The sequence below is a fragment of the Leptinotarsa decemlineata genome, unplaced genomic scaffold, assembly GCF_025532065.1.
Source record: "Leptinotarsa decemlineata unplaced genomic scaffold, Ldec_3_MD MMD2_P_RNA_scaffold_2, whole genome shotgun sequence".
Classification (NCBI taxonomy): Eukaryota; Metazoa; Arthropoda; class Insecta; order Coleoptera; family Chrysomelidae; genus Leptinotarsa; species Leptinotarsa decemlineata.
Window position 1 is genome coordinate 24,033,705 of NW_027412529.1, and position 23,319 is coordinate 24,057,023.

At 31.9% G+C, this 23,319-nt stretch overlaps 1 protein-coding gene across 4 annotated transcripts in view; it reads left to right on the forward strand.

Moving 5' to 3' along the window:
* Positions 1 to 2,286: 2,286 nt before the first annotated feature.
* alpha-Spec (alpha Spectrin) overlaps positions 2,287 to 23,319 on the forward strand; it is a 36,513-nt gene continuing 15,480 nt past the window's right edge. For all 4 annotated transcript variants that reach the window (XM_074186124.1, XM_074186133.1, XM_074186142.1 and 1 more), the window contains exons 1-8: positions 2,287 to 2,446; positions 18,240 to 18,651; positions 18,708 to 19,387; positions 19,440 to 19,746; positions 19,812 to 20,101; positions 20,295 to 20,583; positions 20,641 to 21,138; positions 21,229 to 21,434. In XM_074186124.1, the coding sequence (XP_074042225.1) occupies positions 18,267 to 18,651; positions 18,708 to 19,387; positions 19,440 to 19,746; positions 19,812 to 20,101; positions 20,295 to 20,583; positions 20,641 to 21,138; positions 21,229 to 21,434 (2,655 nt within the window). In that variant the 5' untranslated portion in view covers positions 2,287 to 2,446; positions 18,240 to 18,266. The remainder of the gene's footprint in view (positions 2,447 to 18,239; positions 18,652 to 18,707; positions 19,388 to 19,439; positions 19,747 to 19,811; positions 20,102 to 20,294; positions 20,584 to 20,640; positions 21,139 to 21,228; positions 21,435 to 23,319) is intronic.

Sequence of the window (23,319 nt, forward strand, 5' to 3'; positions counted from 1 at the left end):
GATGATTCTACAACCGTGTTAGAAATCACACGTTAAAAGGTAAGACCTCGTTAGTAATTAGCTCGCACAAGTTTCTCAACTTCTGAGAGTTGTCGTTCGTATGGGGGCGACAGCTGATTAACGGAAAAACAGAAAAACTGAAAACAGAAAAACAGGTCCGATATGAAGAATTTTCTATTAGAAATCATGAATATTATTAATTACGATTGAGGTTTGATATTATTATGTGATTTCATTCGAAATTGGTATCTAAGGGTCTTTGTGGACCGACATTATGAATGGGGATATTTTTGATGTTTTTAATGATCATTTTTTTGATCTTATTCTTATGAATAAAGTTTTTGAAACTAGGTTTATATTATTTCATTATTTGACATATCCCAACCAGAAAAATGTTTAAAAAATGACAACCGTCATTTCTGTATGCAACGCGAGAGCCTCGTGCAAAGAAAATGAAACCAAAACGGAAATCATATTCTTTGTGTGACGTAAGTTAGTTGTTAAGTGAGCAATATCAGATTTAACACCGGTTGCACGAGAATAATTATTTAGTATACAAACTGAACATTGAGCAGAAATCTTTTTAATCTGTTGGTCACAGAATGAATATGACTTATGGCACACAAATGAAAAAACATATTTTTGATTTTTGAATACAGTTTTTTTCATTTACATTAATATTTTTCGAAATTATAAAATGTCAGTCCACAAAGACCCTCAGATATCAATTTTGAATAAAATCACATAATAATATCAAACCTCAATCATAATTATAAATACTTATGATTTCTAATCGAAAATTATTTTTATCGGACCTCACAAACCGTACCGCTTGTTCATCAAATCTGAGAATAAATCACTAATTTCTTCATCTGATTATATGAAGCAAAGTTCATTACTTTTAAAATTAACATTTATCATTGTTTTAACCCAGTAAACCACGTACTTTATTATAAAGCCATACTTGAATAAAAATCTAGTAGGTGGTAGAAAAACTGGCCTCATTTCCATAATCATTAATAAAAATCAGATTTCCTGTAGGAACTATTCAACAGAATACATTATCAACTGAAATGATTTATTTTATAAATATATAGTATCCCTCCGATTATTAACTAAACCAACCGCCACTGTTTTATGGTCCAACTTACTTCAAATGTAAACAAACTCTTCATAACCCCTCATTACCCGCCATCCCCTCGCCCATAAATTGTACAGAAAAGGAGAGTAGGATACCCTCTTCAAAATACATGTATTGTATTGGTATAGGCATGACAACTCTGTCTTATTATTACTCTGAGGGAATGGCTAAAGAGCATTTTGCTTCTAGTAATAATATTTATTGATTTCTTTAGGACATCCTAATATATAAACATTATTTTAAAAATATATAAATAAATGACATAAATAACAAAAATGATTATATGATAAAAGGAAAAAAATAAAAACCATTTTTCATTGATTCCAGAATGGTTTCAACGTTTCAACATGAGGATATACATAATAATTATATTACCAAACAGAAAAAATAATATCAAGGATGATATTTTATATATAATTTAGATATAGTTAGTTATAATTCATGAGTTTTTTTTAATTGGAAAACATTTATTGAATCTTTCAACGAAAGTGGGAGTATGTTATACTCAAAATATATTCAAACCTTTAGGTATAATATAAAGACTTCATCGTACTAGTCAAATTAGTTCGAGAAAAGTGGATTTTTTTATCGTTGTAAGCGCTTAGTGGAACGCACGACTTGAAATAAAGTTTTTGAATACCTACTTTGCCAATAGGCGCAAATGACTTTTAAGATCATTGGCAGGATGTCAGTGATAATCTTAATATTCTTATTGGAGAGTTCAATAAAGTTCAAGTAATACTATGTCAATGGCGTGAAAAGAACTGCTCACTTGATCGGTCGTCAACTCGAATGCAACTGTTTTCGACCAAAACATGTTATCATCTGCCTCAAAACATGAAATTGTCGCAGGACTTGGCACAGTTCCAAAATTTGACAAGTATCTATAGTTGTCTTCCTCGAAAGATACTATTTTTTTGGGTGATTAAGGTTTGGTGGGTAAAATATGGTGCCGTTTGAAATTAGAGCAAAGATATTTCATTTTCGAAAATCGGACTGAAATTGATTTGTAGGAACTCAATGTCCTAACAAGCAAATGTAAAGTACAGTTTACAAGCACGAATGACAGAATGCGGATACGACATAACGCATGGCCATTGGCTTAATTTTCGTTTATCCTTTTTTCATGTAGCTATCTGCAGAATTAATCCATTTGTGGACTTGGCCTAAGCTTGAGTCTGTTCGTCGTTCGTCTGTTGTTAGGCGTTGACTTGGAGTGGGGAATTAATTTGTGCTTAGAAAAAATTAATTTTCTCCGGAAAATAAATTTCAAACAGTGATTAGTGATAGTGATCTGTTCGTAAGGTAAGTCAGGAACTTTGGAAAATATGTTTTATAACCGATATTTTCGATCAAGCCTTTCATTGAAAAAGAAATGTTGCGAATATTGGTAGATGATGATAGGATAATTAATTCCAAAATCGATTTTCCTTGAGATACCACGAAAATGTTTAAAATTCAGCATAATGAATGTTATCCCCATGAGTAGATAAAAGGGTACATATTTTACCTAATCATGAAAATATATTTAGTTTTCAACAGTACCACACCCGTTTATCCACTTGACCCTGTTTGATGACATTAAATGGGATGACAAGTAATCCTATTTGGGGTAATGATGTAATGTGTCATGTATCAAATATTATTGATTGCTATTTCTATCTGACAATTGAAAAAATCTAATGAATTGATGTTCTTTCATATAAGGGAGCAGGTATTCATGCACCCAGTCATCTATGTGAACGAGTTGAAAGTTTTTAGTAGTAACAAATGAAAAACATGAATTTCTAAGAATTTTCACTAGTTCCGACTTCTATTCTATAATATGATTTGAAATCTCTTTCAGATATTCTAATATGAACCATATTAGACAATGGAAGTCTGAATTAGTTAAATTCACCATGAAACATTGTCAACCACTTTTGAACAAACGACGAATTTTTATGATAATAACTTGCGAAATATGACTGGAGAAGTGCACGAATCCATCCAAAAATGATTATGTATCATCATATAATTTGTTATCTTGAAAAATAGAGTAGATTGGGGTCTGACTCTAAGGATATTCAGTATACTGTGGGGTACTTACCAAGAGTAATAGAAGAAATGGCATTGTATTCTCAGTGGTGGATTTTCTGACTTTTTTATCAAAATTATTTCCCAAAACAACTCTGAAATACTTTTAATTATGATATAATTATGCTGGAGTTACGATAGATATATTTATTCATGGTATAAGTATTACAAGATTGATATAAACAATATTAACTTCAAAAATAAAACGAGAGGCTGTTCAAAAGACTGCACAGAAGATATTTAAATTCAACAAAACACAAGATTAAAACATATACTCACAGAACAAAAAAGTAACCACTAGAATGGAAATAGCCATTGAGTTTACTTACTCTATGAACAATCTTTAATAAGTAGCATTTATGAGGCTCGTGGTCTAGGTGTTATCTTTGAAAATTCTCTTACCTTCATTCCTCATATGAATTCTATAATTAGTAAGTTTCTACAACTACTGGGTTTTATTATATAATAGGGCTCAGCGCATATTCTAGGGCTTTCTAGAATATGCGTCAACTATATGGTCTCCTTATTATTCTGTACATGTAATGTTTTGTGTCGGGTACTTACGAATACAATCTTAACTATTTTGAATCTAGTCACTCTAGAGGAATGTAGGACTTTAAAGGATTTTTATTTCTATAGGTCATCTGAACTGTTCGGATCTGTTATCTACTTTGTTATTCAGAATTCCGGTCAAAGCAACTTGGAACTTTGCTTTGTTAATATTACCAAACCATACCACTAATTACAAATAATTCAACCCAATATCACGACTCATGCGACTCGGAAATTTTTTCAAGTGTAAACTCACAGATATTAGTTTTGCTCAAATGAAAAAAACACTCAATAAAATTTTCACGCCTAGTACCTACTTGACTTATATTGAATTGTTAGGTTGGGTTAAATTTTTATCTACTGCATAATTTTTCTGTAAAATAGGGGTTTTATTTTTCTTCTAAATGAATAAATAGATAATATGATTCAAATGTTAATAACTCTTTCATGAAATGAAATACATTTATACATAGAAGATTGGATAATTTTGATTTAAATGAATAAAAACTTTCAATTTTTTCACTTCGAAAGTGAATACAAGCAGGAAAGAGACCATTTCTCAAGATTTGGAACTTGCTGATTTATTTTGAGATGAATATACATTATAGAAATTCATCATTATCCTACTAGAGTTCTATGTCATCAATGATGTTCAAAGATTCTGCTGAATTTTGCTATGAATTGTATATTTCAGTAGATAGGTAATACTATAACTGTTTTTTTTTGTTAGCATACTATTCAATCCATTTTTATTATCTTTTTACTAAATATATTCCTATTCACATTGGTTGCTTCATTCCTGAAGTGGCCTAAGCCTATAACAGAAACCCCCACGAACTACCCTACTTACAAAAACACTGTATGTAAACAAAAGTGAATAATGTATGAACTAATCTGTTGCCTCTTACAATGTATGAATTAAACATTTATGAAGTTCATAGTAACTGCTTTGAATTATTCCTTAAGTTAAGTAACAAACAAATTTCAATTTATCAGTCACTGGCACAAAAAATATTACAAAGGATCTAAACAAAAACCAAATAAAAACCATCATCTCTATTTCAAATCAGAGTGAATAAAATGAAGAAACATCGTTATTGGGTGCCAAAAACAACTAACAACCAGGAGAGAACTCCAGTACACATGATGTACCAGAAATAACTGTTAATGAAATAAATGCTGAATTGATGCAAAGAAAAATATTAATTCTATACTCATTTAGTAAATCCAAATCAGAATACAATTAACAGAAATAGACAACATGTACAAAAAAAAGAAAACCAAAATTTGGCAATGGAAGTGCCGATGAAAATTTTTATGAAAAGAATAATGGACAAGAAAATATGACAAACCAAAAGTCCCTGAGTCAGTATCGACTGAAAATGAATTTCATTAGTTCGGACTTCCATTGTCTCATATTATATAAAATGATTTGAAATCCCTGAAATAACTAAAAAGAAGAATTAAAAAATTGAAGAAGATGAATAAAAATGAATAGCTGAAAAAACAATTATATTAAGCAAAAAACCTGAAATGAAAATTAGTGAAGTAAAATACAAGTAAAAATGAAAGAAACTGAAAAATATATAGATACAATAAAAATTAAAAAGTTAAGAGATTCCAAGCCAAGTTAATTCACGACGTTTCGATTGTAAGGTATCCACAATCGTCTTCGGGTGATGACTGGACCGATTCCTCCGTGAGCTGACTATTTATAGGTTATAGGTTCTTCTTTTTAGTTATTTCAGGGATTTCAAATCATTTTATATAATATTAGACAATGGAAGTCTGAACTAATGAAATTCATCATGAAACATTGTCAATCACCTTCAAACAAACATCGACTGAAAATATTGAGAAATACCTATATTGAAAAAAAGCCAACATTCCAAAAACTTGGAAAGTAAAAGCTTAGAACTCAAACTCCAAGAAAGAATCACCCATTTATGGTGGGAGTGAAACTTCAATTCAATTAACTTGCATATGAATAGTTTTGCCCAAACAAAATCAAAATTGAAAATTTGACTTTAAACATGGACAACATTTCTTGGATAACAACAACAAGACACGATCCCAAAATGAAGAAAGTCCTGATCAGTCACAGTCTTTTTTATAAGTGAAACCAGAGAAACCACAACTTCATTAAATTCAGGAAGAAAGAAGGGTTTATCAACTTTCACCACCTTTTATATTAACAAGGTGGTTTAGCAAAATGTTTCGATCAAAACATACTACAGAAAAAGGATGTAAGTATCTTGTATGACACTGAACACTAGCTTGATACCGTCAACTGTTGACTGTAATAAAAAATGTTAGCATTTTAGGAAACATTCTTTTACTACTATAAGTTTTTCCCAAAATAAATAGACAAGCAAAAACTAGCAGAAACAAATATTTTTCCCAAATACATTAACTATTGGTGTGAAATGAATAGGCTACAAAAGGAATTGAACAACTCAAACTATTCACATTATAATACCACCAAAAAAGAATACAAATAAATTATAAAAATACTTACAACCAAAAAATAATGTGCATATTGAGAACAGTGATAATATCATGAGAGGATGCTGGAGAATAATAAGTGAAAACAATAACAAAATACATCAACCCTTATCAAATATAATGATATAAAACTTACATATTGAATATAAGGCAAATTCAATAAATAAATATTTTATAGAAAAAAATCACAACGGTAGTGATAAATATTTTCCAGATATCATGAAATAGACCTATTGACTCAACTTCTCATTTTAATAAGGTTATTCATAGTGGGTATCTTTTATGTAGTACATGTCGATTTTTTTCGTGTGCACAAATCTACATCTAAACGCATAATCAGAAGAATTACTCAAGCTACTGTTACTCTTACGCCATGATTTATAAAATACTCTGACACAAAAAAAATGCCAGCAGATATTTCCATAAATGTTTTCTTCATTGAACATTTCCATTATCACTACCAAACTGTACTGTCTCCTTGTCACTAGTAGAACGGAGTTCTATTCTCAATATTTTTGAATTAAACAATTTTGATGGTCCTAAAAATTATTGTGTTCCTCATACTAGGTGGTATCCTATTTGCAAATTTGATGAGATCTTATTTTATTTGGGGAGTTTTGTTCATTTTGTGAATAATTTATGAGTTTTGTAAATTGTTATAGGTTATTCATTGAGGTGTTCTTCCAAATTTCATATTAGATTTTCTGTGAAACAGATTTCTCAGGTGTATTGAAGATAAGATGATAAGAAGATGAGTCATAAAATATTAAATTCTCGACGTGAGAGGTCAACAGAGACTCTGTGTTAACTTTCTGAAAATGTGGAAAACAGAAGGTGTGTAGTTAAGACCATTTTGACTGTACTGATAAAATGTTTATGGCTTCTAAATTACTTAATTTTGTTATCAGGGACATTTTTGAATGGGTCATTTTGTTTTGAACAAATAGATATTTGTTTGTCATGTTTAAAATCAGATTATTGATGTTCAGGTTCAAACTTTGAGGACATTGATTTTTTCTCAATGACCTCCCCCAAATTTAAAACTTTTGGTATGAGCATTGGTAAACTTGGTACTTTGACAATGATTGAGCATAACCTTATGTTTGGAATGAGCATATTGAATTATCTTATCTAAGAGCTTTTCAAATTCTATTTACAATTATCTAATCATATATTTTTTTAAAGTTATTGGAGAATACTTATATCTTATCATTTCAATATGGGGAAATACTGCCAGAATTTAAAGAAAACCTGAAGATTCAGGAGCTAAAGTTGATCTGTATTAAGGAAAATGTAATTACTTTACATTATTCAATATTGTTTCTTACACAATGAGTTTCAAAAGTTTTATATTCATAGTTATGAATATATATATATATATATATATATATATATATATATATATATATATATATATATATATATATATATATATACCGGGTGTCCCACATTTTATGTGACAGGCAATATCTGGTTTGTTGAAGGAGATACACAAAAATGTTTCATACAAAAGTTTTAGGAGTTCATGAGAGCTATATTTTGATATAATTTTTAAATATACAGGGTGTTTGGTGTAGGTGCTACAGACCAAAATTCCATTTTTTAAAATAGAACGCCCTGTATATCATTACATATTCAGATGCTACGTTAAATTCTGATATCATTTCATGTTTGGTTTTTGAAATTCGGTTACGGCGTTGTTGAGTTATTGCACTTTTCCTTAAATTATAAAGTTTCAAAAAAACTTATTTACTCGTACACGAATCCAGTTTATATCTTTTATTAAATTGAACTAGACTACTACTGAATACAAACCATTATTCTCACCTCTACGATACGATATTGATATCAGTTGAATATAATATTGAAATTCTTGAGAATGTGACTAACTTGAGGGTGAATTGCTTTATATTGCACAATTTCATCAAGTAGCTTATGCTTGTTGATGCCATAGTAACAAATGTTGTTGAATTGTATCTACTTGTCAGTTCGATTCAGTGATTCTTTGCAAAACAGTAACTGTGTTCTTTGTGCGAAAACTCCAGTATTCCTTTCGCGATTAGTCCAAGTGATTGCATTGATATGTTATTAATTTTTGGGGAATGTCAGAAAAACTGCCGTCAAGCACAACGTCTATACCAAGAACGTTTTCCAGACAGACCCATTCCGTCACGAATGACTTTTTCGAGAGTTGTAGAAAAATTGCGAACTGGGTCATTTCCTTCTACTATAAAGCATCGTCATCATACGAGATCTGTTAGAACTGAAGATTTAGAGATCAATGTGTTGGCTTATATTATTATTCATCCACATGTTTCTATCCGTACTCTTGCAGAAGAAGTCGGTGTGAGTAAATCTAATGTACAGAGAATTCTGAAAGAAAATAAATACCACCCATTCAAAATTCAGTTGGTACAAGGTTTGAAACCCACGGACTTTGAACGAAGACTTGAATTCATTGCTTGTATTCAGGTAATATTACATGAAAGTCCTAACATATTCAGTCAAATTTTGTGGAGCGATGAATCGCGATTCCACAATAATGGAGTTGTGAATCGACATAACAGTCACTATTGGTCTCAAGAAAATCCCCACTGGGTCCGCGAAAGTAATTTTCAAACTACTTGGGGTATTAATGTATGGTGTGGATTGTTCAATGGCCGCATCATAGGACCTTACTTTTTCAATGAAAATCTCAATGGATTGCGATATTTACATTTTCTAGAAAATGATTTGATCCAGTTGATGGAAGATATTCCCATAGCAGAACGACAAGGAATTTGGTGGCAACAAGATGGTGCTCCTCCTCACAATTCACAGGTTGTTACTGAATATCTGGATAGAACGTACCCAAATAGATGGATTGGTAATAAGGGTCCAATTCGGTGGCCGGCTCGTTCCCCAGATTTATCACCGCTTGATTTTTTCGTATGGGGTTATTTAAAAGATATTGTTTTCACTACTCCCCCTTTGAATGTGGATGATCTGAAAATGAAAATTCGACTAGCGTGCAGTGATATTACGCCTGATATTATAAGAGCGACTTGTACGAGAGAAGTGATTCGACGTTTCGAAGCCTGTATAATATCTAATGGGCATCACTTTGAACAATTTTCATGACTTATTTCTAGGTACCTACCATTCTTATGAAATGATTTATCAAGTTATATTATTTACATTGTTATTAATTAAAGATTTGTTTTCGAATACACCTCTTTCAATTTCGCAATTGTTTCATATTCAAAAAGATTCCTGACTGAATTCCACAACTCAAAATTGAAACCATTACTTCGAACACCCAAAATTTTGACTAATTTTCATGTGATCTGATGCAGAGAGAATAATTGTATGAGATATTTAAAAAAATAATAGTCGTTCTCAAGACTTTACATTTTAAGCAGTAACTCAACAACGCCGTAACCGAATTTCAAAAACCAAACATGAAATGATATCAGAATTTAACGTAGCATCTGAATATGTAATGATATACAGGGCGTTTATTTTAAAAAATGGAATTTTGGTCTGTAGCACCTACACCAAACACCCTGTATATTTAAAAATTATATCAAAATATAGCTCTCATGAACTCCTAAAACTTTTGTATGAAACATTTTTGTGTATCTCCTTCAACAAACCAGATATTGCCTGTCACATAAAATGTGGGACACCCAGTATATATATATAGAGGGTAGAATCAATATTACTAAATCAGTGACGGCTTTCTTACATAAATATATGTGATGTAAGGTAGCAAAGCATCATGTGTTTTTAGTTTATATTGTGATATGTTTGAGCTCTTCCAAACAGTCAGAGCATTGATAATAAGGGCTAATAATCTAAAGTAAGTCAGTTTATGTAATTTGTCGAGTGTGCTTTCCAGGTTAATTTTGGGCCCATTGTTTAACCCAGGCATTTGAATTGTCCTAATTTATAGTTTATTTTCTTCTAGTATTCGATTTTAATCAGCTGTATATATCATCGTTTTCCACAGATAAGTATATGACTGTTCAATAGCAGTCATGCAATATTGAAGCCAAATGGATGCATTTTGATTTTATTTCTATGTTCATTTCTTATAGGTTTTTTTGTAAGTATTACTTTTTCCCCATGGATTTGCCAATAATTGACTACACTGTACAAATAAACTTAACTTATTTCACTGCTACACTGACAATACAACCAAACACTTTAACTGAAACTTCAAAGTATTATTCAAATGTCTATCGTCTTATTAGATCACTTCGTACAAAACACAAGCACTGCAGGAAAATCCTTAAGGCGCTCTAGGAGTGGTGCCTGTGTGAGTGTAGCGATTAACGTTGGTTTTGAATCGCTGAAGATTAGTCATTTGGGTATGCTTGGGGGCGTAGTTCCATACAAGAGAATAATACTCCAAAGAAGGTCTGATGTGAGCTTTATAGAGCATTAAAAGTTGTTGAGGTACAAATTTCTGGTTGGAAACGAACAGTGTTCTAAGCTTTTGAGAAGCAGCCTTTGCAATTCCAGCGACATGATTGTGCCAAGACATATTGGTGTCCATTTTAACACCCAACAGAAAGCTGAATTGTCTGTCCTGACATTACTATGTTCGGTTCGGAGACATTTATCATTTTGGAGAAAACCGATGCCAGGTAGTGTTTATATATGCCATTGGGAGTCTTAGGAAGCTGATAGAATGATTAGAAACACAAGTAGAGTTGAGCGTGACCTTGGTCAAGTCACAGTCGATTGACGATGATCAGTCATTATACTGACTAACTTTTCTTGACTACTTCTTCATATGCAGTTTTGAGTAGTTCATATTCAGTGTACTTAACTAATTTCAATATGCCATATATCAATTGATGTTGTTCTTTGATTTTTTTAGATCTCCATGGTTTTTTAAATCAGAACTTTCACTTATTGCATTTTTTGTACTGGAGGTGCATTATTGTAATAAAATTGATCTAAAATGCAATAAATTTAAGACATCTTTTGTTTTGAACATGTCATCCAAATCTTCATTAGTAGGATTCTGAATGTTATCAAGGTATTATCTGAGTAGTTTAAAAAAAGTCTACCGTAATAATGAGCATTCTATTCCTTCTGCTCTTTCAGGTAAAATAAGTAGGCATTTTATTTTTTACCTGCAATTATTGTAAATTTACATATTATTTGGAAACAATGATGACATTTATATGTTTTCAGCATAGGAATTTAGTAGGATGTCTATTTCACAAAAAAGAATTATTAGATTGGTTTCAACATGAAACGACGTGATTCTCACGGGCAAATTTTCATGAATATAAGATTTTAACATTACGTTGCATATACATATCAGTGTTGCTTACATGTCAAAATACAATAAAAAAACATTGGCCATATTGCACTTGCTAAAATTCGATTGACCATCGCTATAATAATATATTATAAATCTTTAAAATTCAAGTTATTATTAAGAGATGCCGAAGCATATTGAACGTTACAAGAATTTTCCTTGATGACCATAGCTAGAATAAATCTTTAAATTCATATTATCAAAAGGTACTTAGCTTATTGAACGGTAAAATAATTTTCCTTGATGATTTCTCGGTTTTCAGTCTTCCACAATCTGAAAAATAAATAAATATAGAAAGTAGAGAATCTGCTCAAGTGTTATGGAAGTCAAACTGAAAAGTTCACCCTTCAAAGATATATAATATAAAGCTTTGAATAGTCCATTGGGTAACTTGTATTTATAAGTTTTGCCTATGAATAGAATGATGGAAAAAATAAAAACAATTCAATATTCAGTTTTTTCAGAAGGCTAATGTTATGGATGAAAGTCGTTTTCCCTTATCAAAACCTGAATAACTTACTGTTGAGTACACCTCTTTTGAAATATGTTTTTCTTCTGACAGTTGTGAAAGAATAAAATGTCAAGATGTCATATTCGATAGTTTACATACACACGCATGGGAAATTTATAAATACGGCAAGTTACTGACCAATTGGACTCTTCAAAGGTTTATAATACCCAGTGTGGCCTTATCACACTCGAGCAGAATTTCTATTGATCTATATATTTATTCATTTATTTATTTATTTTTCAGGCCGTGGAGGGTTGAAAATCCAGAAAAGTCCTCCACAATAAATAATGTCTCTCAGAGAATAGATGTTTATCCTAAAAAACAAGTTAAATTCAAATAATTGGATGAAGTACCTTATACAAATTGAAAAGAGAATATTTTTCAGGAGAGATTAGTTTTTGGCAAAAAGCTTTTTGGCTTTGTACTTCATCATTTGATAGGTATAATGGGAATCTCTTTCCTAAAATAAATCTCTCAAAAACACTCTTTCCTCACAAGAACAATAATTCTATATTTGATGTGCATTTTGCGAACCAAGTTAGCATTGTCAGAAGATGACTAAAACTATCTTCTTCTGATTGTGCGAATCAATTCAATTTTTGAGTAAATATCAAACTGCACCAAATTGGGAAATGCTGAAGATACTGAAGACAAAAAGTCAATTCAAGTTATTTATTTAAAGTGTTTGGTTGCACCAAAGTTTACCGAATACTATAAGTTGGTTCACTCCAAGGAATTCGTTTGTCGGTACGGTTCAGGATTGCATTTTTTGCGATTTCCATAAATCATATCGCCGACAGACGATGTCCGGAAGCCGCCGGCCGCATGACAGTTATACGAGGGCAGTTCCTATTCGCGATATCTACAGGGGACGTTCCGAAGTTGAAACTTCGCTTGCTCGGTTGTATCAGACAGATAAACAAAGATACGAAAGTAGTTGTTTGTCGATCAACTTCCAGAAACATGATAGATAAACTCATGAATAAATGATCTAAGAAACAGATCAGAGTGATTTACTGATGAAATGATAAACATACGTTCAGAAAAACATGTTTTATTAACAAAAATAATACAATTATATGTTTATAAATGATTTAAAATATTCAATTTTACATTGCATGATTTATGTTTCCTAACAATCTTCATGTCCTGATTCATGAATTTTAAAGTAAAGTATATCCGAACTCTTGTATATAAAAATATATAAAAATCGAAGGGGAATTTTTGACATGGATGTGAGAAAAGAATTTTCGAATATTTTGTTTTCAAATACTGTCCAATTCCCTTCTCACTGCCGATTTTATCAAAATTTTCAATGAATATGTTTTCCATCTCTATTACATGGTCAACAATATCTCTTGATGGTACGGTTAATCCACCAAACGATGATTTGTCGGTACTGTAAGCCTTTAGCTTACAGAAAATTACATCTTGATCAAGAAGGTTTTCTGAGGATTTGCTAAAATGTATGCAAATGTCACACGAATGTTGCATGAGACATTTTTTCATGAGGTATCCTGTGACATAGACAAGAGCGTTTCCTTCGGGACTTTTAAGGTTCTTATAATCTCGAGTGAAAACTTTCAGAGGAGCATAATTTGGAATGTCGGGTCTAGCAAGGATGTATCGACATTGTTCAGTTAATTCTGGCGTCAAACTTAACAAAACGTCATTAACATCATCCATACAATTAGCACCTTCACTAGAATCAAAATATTTCAAAGCAAATATTTTTTTTAAAGCTCTACAAAACTGTATGGGTGTTGGATTCTTTGCGTTGCCAGAACAATTTCTGATCTTTTCAAAAAAATTCTCCAAACAATCTTGATTCAAATTACGCGTGAACAAATATTTATAATCGCGTTCTTTCAACATCTCCCACAAGGCAAAAACTGCTTTCAAAGTCAACTTCCACCCAAAAATGAATTTCAATTGTTTCGTGACATTTTTGCCATCGTGTTTTTTTACTTGGAGATTTTGAAACATGACATAGGCTTCTTGAAGACATTTCATCTGCTTTTCCGTTCCCATAAAAGCCTGACATTTCTCAAAATTGCTCGAATTCAATAAATCAAAAAGATCATTCATTTTTTTAATGAAATCAGCAGTAACTAATGCTTCCTTGGACAAAATATTGAAGTCAATGTATGTGTGCATAGCCACGGCTACAGAGTGACTTAAAACTTGGGAAGCCAACTTGACTTTCATTTTTTGAAAATTATTTGGATAAATGTGGTCATTATTAAGTTTAGGAGCCAATTTATATTGTTTAGTTCTATCATAATTATACATTGTTTCTATATAATGTTTTCTTGTTCCTCCACCCTGAAGTAAAAACTGATAGGAGAACAAATTTCATTTCGTGTCGACTTCAGTAAGTGCGGGATATCATACAAATATGGGATTTTCGTCTGTAACATTCAAAGTTTTCACCAACTTCTGAAAATTTGAACCCTGATCGGAAACCACCCCCATGACATTTAGGCCTATACTTTTGCATCTTCGTACCGTTTTGAACAAAATATCTTTCAAATCATCAGAAGTTGCTGATGTCTTATAGAAAAAGTATGCAAGTGGTATTTTCCAATTGCTTGCCAAACCTCTGACCATTACTGTTAGAGCACTACTTGCTATGTCAGTAGAGGTCCCATTCAAACTCGTTTGGAAACCTACTATTTTGTCTCTGGAAATATCATAATAAAGATGAGATTTCAAAGATATTTCGTCTAGGCATAAAATACAATCTCTTTCTTTCTCCTTCATGAGCCCAATCCTGAATTCAATAACACGAAAAATAAAATCGTTGAAGCCTGGTTCAACAATCCAATTTTTCGTGAAACGATGAAGTGTACTTTTTGACGGTAATCTACAAATTGTTGAAAATTTTTTGTACGCTTTCGGACCAAGAAAATAAACAGTCAATGCAAACTGTTTGAATTCGTCACTATACCTGGACCCTTTTGGTGCTTTATTTATCAAAGAAAGCTGTGCTTTCAAGAGCTTACAATATTGCTCAGGATATTTTCGATCCAGAAACTTGAAAACATCATCCAGAGTAATTCCGGTTTCGTCCAGTGCTCTTTTCGATGTTGAAGCTACTGTTTTCTCTAGTGATACAATTTTTTTTCGTAATGCCACTTTTCTTGGAGTTCCCGAAGAGAGTTTAGCAGATGTTTGGCTGCATTCATCTAAAAGAAAGATGTACGTACTTTTAATAATTGTTTTCTTGTCATCGTTTTTGTTTCCGAAGCATATAAAAATAGATCAGATAAATATATAATATAACGAAAAAATATTTCACCTCGTGATCCTAATTGATCCGTTTGAACCTGAGCATCAATGTAAATAAAATCCTTGCTAGTACCGGCAATGGCATCATCATCTGGAAGGTTTAAACAACAAAATTGATATTGTAAATTTCATATGTTAAAAAGTGGAATAAGATTTTTTCATCATTTGAATCTATAAACTTCACTGAACCAACCTTTCTGAGAACCATCTTGAGGCAGACGCAATGAAGGAACAGCATAGCTATGAATACGAGAATTCACAATATCATCGGCTCTAAAATGTAAGCTGCAAATTTTAATTCTATTGTGACTCTGCTCTGGGGTAAGATTAGCATATCTATGATTCTCAATGGAGCCTAATACATTTTTCCAACGTTGACACCTAAAAAAAAATTCAAGTATATCAATCGATAAACTGAACATTTTGAAAAAAGATTGAAATGAGTTTGGATTGGCAAATGCCGGCGGTATATTTCGTTATGAATAATTTTATACAACAAAACCATAAAAGGTATAGATAGGTAAAATAAAAATTAATGGTGAATATATTGAATGCATACCTTTCACTGTACTTTGGGCAGCGGAAAAATGAAATACCTGGGCTTCCCAACGTACTCAGACAACCATCCACTGAGCAATACGTCGACATTTTCACAAAATAAATATTTCGAACTCCGAACGAACACAACACAATCACAATACCAAAGTTTACCGATTCTGTGGTCTTTGACAATACCAAACAATACGGACAACCTTTATATCTCGTGTGCCGACGAGAACTGGTAACTTCAAGCGACACACTGTACTACCTCGGCTGGTAATTACCCGCTGTCGCTAGCGGGCGGCGAGATTTCTCAGATGTCGAAAAATGAGCGAGTGACACGTCTTATAGTATTCTGTAGTCTTTGGTTGCACCCTGTCTTCTACAGAGGCAGAATACATGTCTATTAGTCAATCAGTTGCTGAACTATGTTGGATTCAAAATTTTTTCTCGAACTTGGATGAGAAATGAATGAACACACAATTATATATGAAGATGATAAGTCTGCAATAAAAGTTTCAATGAATCTGGAAGATATTAAGATACTGAAACACATAGACTTCAAATACCATTTTGTATGTGAAAAGGTAACTGAAGTTTATAATAGAGTTGATGTATGTCAATTTCCATGATCAAGTTGCTAACATCCTGGGAAAACACTTTTTGAGAAGCATATACAGAGCCTGGATTTGGTAGAAGAAAAGCTTGGATATTTTTTATTTTCTGAAGGAGGATGTTGGTTAGCAATGAAATAAACATTAGTTGTTTTGATATTATTTAGTCCGTTGCCAGTAGAGTCAAGAGAGTTTTTCTTTTGTCAAATAAATCCATGGAAAACTTATTATTGAATTTTCAAATCCATTTTTATGAAATTGAAATAAATCAATTATAGGAATGCTACAAAACTTAATAAGAGGTGGATCTCTAGAAATTTTGGACAAAAACACTTGTTTTCAACTCCTTTTTTGAAAAGTATGTATGTAAAGAGTTTATATTGAAGTGAATTACTTTATCCTTTCTTCACAAGTTTTTCAAATTGTGTATATCATGATGGAGACGTAGAAATCTAAAAACCTTTCTCACAACTTACAACTTTCGTTAGTTTTGATGTAATTATGAATTCAATATTTTTATATTCAATGTATAAGTCTAAAAGAAATAATAAATAAGCTTTATTCTCTAAATAATAATCTTAATTGACAAAGCTAAGAATAATGACAATGTTTTGAATAAAAAACAATGTCAGGTCATAATGTGTAATAACAAAGTATTAAAAATAATATAATGAAGGTAAATATAAAATGAATATATACGGAGTGTTACTATTAAAATTAATATATGAAAAATCACATTTTCTTGAAATGTATTCAACTACTATAATGAAAAGTAATATGTCAATTGATATACTATTTGAAAAAAGCCTGTTTATACATTAAACAACATACAATAATTATGCCCTTCCTCAAGCTAATGACCTAATATTACCCATACCAGTCTTTACTCTAGTCAAGACTCCCTATATTATAATGGTCTTGGGATAATTTACCTGGCCATATTAAAATTTTAGAGGATAACTGTAAATTTCGGAAATCAGTAAAAGATTGATTATGTGGTAGACCTCATCATAGTTTAGAAGAGTTCTATGAAGACAGTTTTCTCTAATTTATTTTATCATCTGTATTTTTAGAATATAGACAAAGTATGGTATACTGCATTTTCAATATTTTAAACTTTTCTGGTATTGTTTCTTTAATGTGCAATATCTCTCTTCAGTATCTGTATGTATTATATGTGTTTGGATAACATTGTTCAATGTATGTCTATATTTGGGCAGATATATTTTTACTATGTATTAAAGCTATTTTAATATGATTTGTATTCTATACATGTGTCTGTGTATCTATATATAGTTGTATGGTGCCTGACGAAATTTTGCAGCTTTGTCAATAAGACCTGATGCTCTTTGGACAATAAAGCATATTATTATTATTATACTCCGTGTAAATTAAAAGTTATCGTCATAAAACTCTTGCAAATGGTAATAGGGTCTATCCACAAGAAAATATTTAGTTACATTTCTGAATTTTGAAAACAAATTGACTCCAATATAAAAAGAGCATATACGTACATAGTGAAGAAAAAATTTATTTTCACAGCACTTGAACGACATTTAAGAGTAATTATAAATCACGACCGAGTACCATACTGCCATATTCTACATATTGTAGAAATAATTAAAAAATTTATTCAGAAATATGTTTTGAATCAGTAGAAAATTTAACCAAGAGTGTTGTTTTTGATTTCAGATAAAATATACTTTCAAAGTATAGAAAATGGATCAAATACCACCTCCCAAAGAGGTTAAAATCCTCGAAACTGCAGAAGATATTCAAGAGCGTCGACAAGAAGTTCTTTCAAGATATGACAATTTCAAAGCTGATGCTAGGGCTAAACGTGAAAAATTGGAAGACTCTAGAAGATTTCAGTACTTCAAACGTGATGCTGACGAATTAGAATCTTGGATTTTGGAAAAACTCCAGGCAGCTTCAGATGAAAGTTACAAAGATCCAACCAATTTACAAGCAAAAATTCAAAAGCATCAAGCTTTTGAAGCTGAAGTGGCTGCTCACAGCAATGCTATTGTTGTTTTAGATAATACTGGACGAGAAATGATTAATCAAAATCATTACGAAAGCGAAACCATCAGAAGGAGATTAGGTATGTAAAAGTGGAATAAATCTAGAAGGAACTTCCTTATTCATTGTCCATTTCAGAGGAACTACATAGACTATGGGAGCAGTTACTATCAAAACTTGCTGAAAAGGGCATGAAACTGCAACAAGCTTTGGTGTTAGTTCAGTTTATTCGTCACTGTGATGAAGTTATGTTTTGGATCAATGACAAGAGTACATTCCTCTCTACTGAAGAGTTTGGTCATGATTTAGAACATGTAGAAGTACTCCAGCGCAAATTTGACGAGTTCCAAAAAGATATGGCTTCTCAGGAATATCGTGTGAGTGAGGTAAATGAACTGGCTGATAAATTATTGCAGGACGGTCATCCAGAAAGAGATCAAATAGTCAATAGGAAAGAGGAACTAAACAATGCTTGGCAACGTTTGAAACAGATGACCCTAATGAGACAAGATAAACTCTATGGAGCACATGAAATTCAAAGGTTCAATAGGGATGCAGATGAAACTGTGGCATGGATTGCTGAAAAAGATGTTGTTCTTTCTTCCGATGACTATGGAAGAGATTTAGCAAGTGTTCAAGCACTTCAGCGAAAACATGAAGGAGTCGAGAGAGATCTTGCAGCTTTAGAAGACAAAGTGTCAACTTTAGGGAAGGAAGCAGATAGACTGTGTTCTATCCATGGAGACCATGCTAACATTATTCAATCCAAAAGAGCTGAAATTGAAGATTATTGGCATAGTTTGACTGCTAAAGCTAAAGTAAGTGAAAAATACATATTTGGGATACTATACTCTCTAATTTCATTTATAGGAAAGACGCGAAAAACTAGAGGAATCATATGCTTTGCATCGGTTTCTAGCAGATTTCAGAGATTTGGTCTCTTGGATAAATGACATGAAAGCTATTATTTCTGCTGATGAATTGGCAAAGGATGTAGCAGGTGCTGAGGCACTTCTAGAAAGACATCAAGAACATCGAGGGGAAATTGATGCAAGGGAAGACAGCTTCATTGCAACAACAGAAGCTGGAAAATTGTTGCTAGAAAATGGGCATTATGCTAGTGATGAAGTAAAAGAAAAACTGTCCATGTTGGATTCTGATAAAAGATCACTCATTGGTGAGTAATTTGTGTCTTAGTGTTTTAGAATGCCATACCCATTGTAACATAATTATTTTTTCCAGCGTTGTGGGATGAGAGACGTATTTTATATGAACAGTGTATGGATTTGCAACTTTTTTACCGTGATACTGAGCAAGCTGACACATGGATGGCTAAACAAGAAGCGTTTTTAGCCAATGAAGATTTAGGTGACTCTTTGGATTCAGTTGAGTCCCTCATAAAAAAACACGAAGATTTTGAGAAATCTCTAGCAGCACAAGAAGAGAAAATCAAGGCTCTGGATGAATTTGCTACAAAGTTAATTGATGGAGAACATTATGCTGCCGATGATGTTGCCCAAAGGAGAGCTATGGTAATTTTGCTATACATTTTTATTTATTTTTATCAATTTCTATCTTTACCATTGAATCCAGTACACTGGTTTAGGAATGAAGTATATATTCTTGTTTTTACTTACTTACCCAATATTTTTTTATTATGAGGTTGAAAAATGTACAGACTACTATAGTGATGAATCTGTTAATTTAAAAATCTCTTATCAACAGCTTCTAGAACGTCGTAAGGCTTTGAAAGAAAAATCAAGTATTCGTAAGGAAACCTTAGAAGATGCATACAAACTTCAACAATTTGAACGTGATTGTGATGAAACTAAAGGTTGGATTAATGAAAAACTAAAGTTTGCTACCGATGAAAGTTACTTAGATCCAACCAACTTGGGAGGAAAAGTACAGAAGCATCAAAATTTCGAGCAAGAACTCACTGCTAACAAGTCAAGAATGGAAGATATTACTTCAACTGGTCAAGAATTGATTGAAGCTAAACATTATGCCTCTCGTAAGTGTTCAGAGGTATCAACTGAATATTATGTATTGATATGAAAATTTTTTTCAGCCCGTATTCAATCTCGTATGGAAGAAATCGTTAATCTTTGGGAAACCTTGGTACAAGCCACAGATAAAAAGAACTCCAAGTTGCAGGAAGCTAGCCAACAGCAGCAATTCAATCGAACTATCGAAGATATCGAACTTTGGTTATCAGAAATTGAAGGCCAGTTAATGTCCGAAGATTATGGCAAAGATCTTACGTCTGTGCAAAATTTGCAGAAAAAACATGCTCTGCTTGAAGCAGATGTTGCTTCCCATCAAGATAGAATTGAAAGTATCACTTCAGCTGCGAACCAGTTTGTTGAGCGTGGTCATTTTGATGCTGATAATATTGCCAATAAACAGAAAGTTCTTACAGATCGTTATACAGCTTTACAAACTCCAATGGCAGTTCGAAAACAGAGATTGCTTGACTCACTTCAAGTTCAACAACTCTTCAGAGATATTGAAGATGAAGAGGCTTGGATTAGAGAAAAGGAACCTATTGCTGCTAGTACAAATCGAGGTATTTATAACTGAAACCTTTCAGATTAAAAAAGCTTTCGAAATATTTCCTTGTATATGAAACCATCCAAGATGGATTATTACTTTTTAGGTCGAGATTTAATTGGAGTACAAAATTTGATAAAGAAACATCAGGCGGTTTTGGCAGAAATCAATAACCATGATGGTCGTATTCGAACTGTCATCGACGCAGGTAAACAAATGATGGAAGATGAACATTTTGCCAGTGACGAGATAAGAAATAGAGTGGCTTCACTCAACGATCATTGGGAATCACTCAAAGAGAAATCTAGCCAGGTAGATAGTTTAGCATGTTTTTGTCATACTGTACCCTGAATTGTGAAATTATGTAACTGTCATATAATAGATTTTACAGCAAATTTGAAATTAAATTTGTCATATTTGGTACTCAAATTAATTCTGGATAGTTGGGGTGGCTGTTTGATTGGGAGTAACAAGCTAATCCATCTCAGAAGATTCACAATTCATCTCTATGAATGTTTAGTCAATTCTTCAACTATATTTAAGCGATTTATTTATAAAATAATTTACTACAAAACTTCTACACTATACAATAGCAAACACTCATGAAGAACATCCTGAATTTTTACAGAAAACATCAATTTTTTCTTAGGACTCATAAAACTGAAGAAACATGTCGCTCCTTGACGATTTTGATACTGACTTTTCTTCAAACTCTGAAATAATTTTTCATTTGAAATTCTCACTAGAATTGTATGAAATGGAAATTACCATCAGTGATCACACAAGAGTTACTGCTAAATCATATAAATGAATAGAAAATATAACAAATCTTTTATCTGAAAGGTATATTAGCACAGATTTATTAGATCCCTACTTATCAATTCATATGATTGATTGATATGTTTATTGTTTAACACAATGTCATAAATAAATATTAATATAAACATGAAGTATAAGATGTGAAGTATAAATGTATAAAATGTAAATGATTAAAATAAAATATGAACTATATATACATATATATGCAAAAGTTACGTGACAAGAACTAGGACAACAAATAAAAATATGTTTTTCACACAGTACAATCGCAATTTCCACACATTCTAAATTACAGGTTATCGTCAAAATTTTCTGGTAGGTCATAATAGGCTTTATCACTTGATAGTTTTGTACATTTCTTTCTGAATATGATAAAAGGAGTCTCTTTGATTTCATTGGGAAGTTTCTTGTATAGTCTGATTCCATTATATATCAACGAGTTTTGAACCAAACATGTTTTTGGAATTGGAAGATTCAGTTCATTTGACCGCCTTGTGTAGTATGTGGCTGTAGCTATAGATTCATAGTTCCTCCTATTTTTATGTATAATCGTAAAGATTCCATGTTTTTGGAAAAGGGGTACACATGAATCTCGCCATTTTGCTTTAACTAAGTACCTAATAGCCCTTTTCTGCAAGACAAAAACCGAGAGCATAAGTTGTTTACTGCAAACACCCAAAAAGAGTATCCCATACCTTAGATGAGAGTCTATTAAGGCATTGTACACTACTTTCGCTGCAGCAAACCCCAGTTCCTTAGAGTGCGAAACATCCTGATCCCAATTTTTTGTTAATGTGTGCAATATGCTGAGAGAATTTTAAATTTTCATCTAAATGAGTCCCAAAAATTTTAAAGTGGAGTTATATTTATTGTGTTATTGTCTAGGGGGATATCAGGTATATTACACTTGAATGCTGTTTTGCTGGTATTCAATGATAAAAGATTCGAGTCAAACCAATTCTTCACTTTTTTATGTCAAATTCTGATAGAATCAAATGAAAGTATGGTCAAATTGTGCATCACTAAAAAACTACATGGACTATTTAGACACTCGCTGCTTGAGGAAAATTATTTTGTGTGTGAATATCTGAGAGTAGAAATTCTAGAAGAACTGTTTGTGAACATTTTGCAAAATTCCATTAAAATATATTTTCCTTTAAATACATTTTCAAAACCAAAAACAAATTTGTGAGTAGTGTTATTTAATGACTTATTGGAACAAATGAGAAACATGAAGCATTAAATTCAAAGAATATTTCAAAAGCTTGTTGGACTGTCATAAATGAACAGAAATTATATGAGACAGCTTACTATAAAAAACATAACAGAAATCTCTGAAGAAATTCAAATATCTTCGAGGAATAGATTTCATTGATTT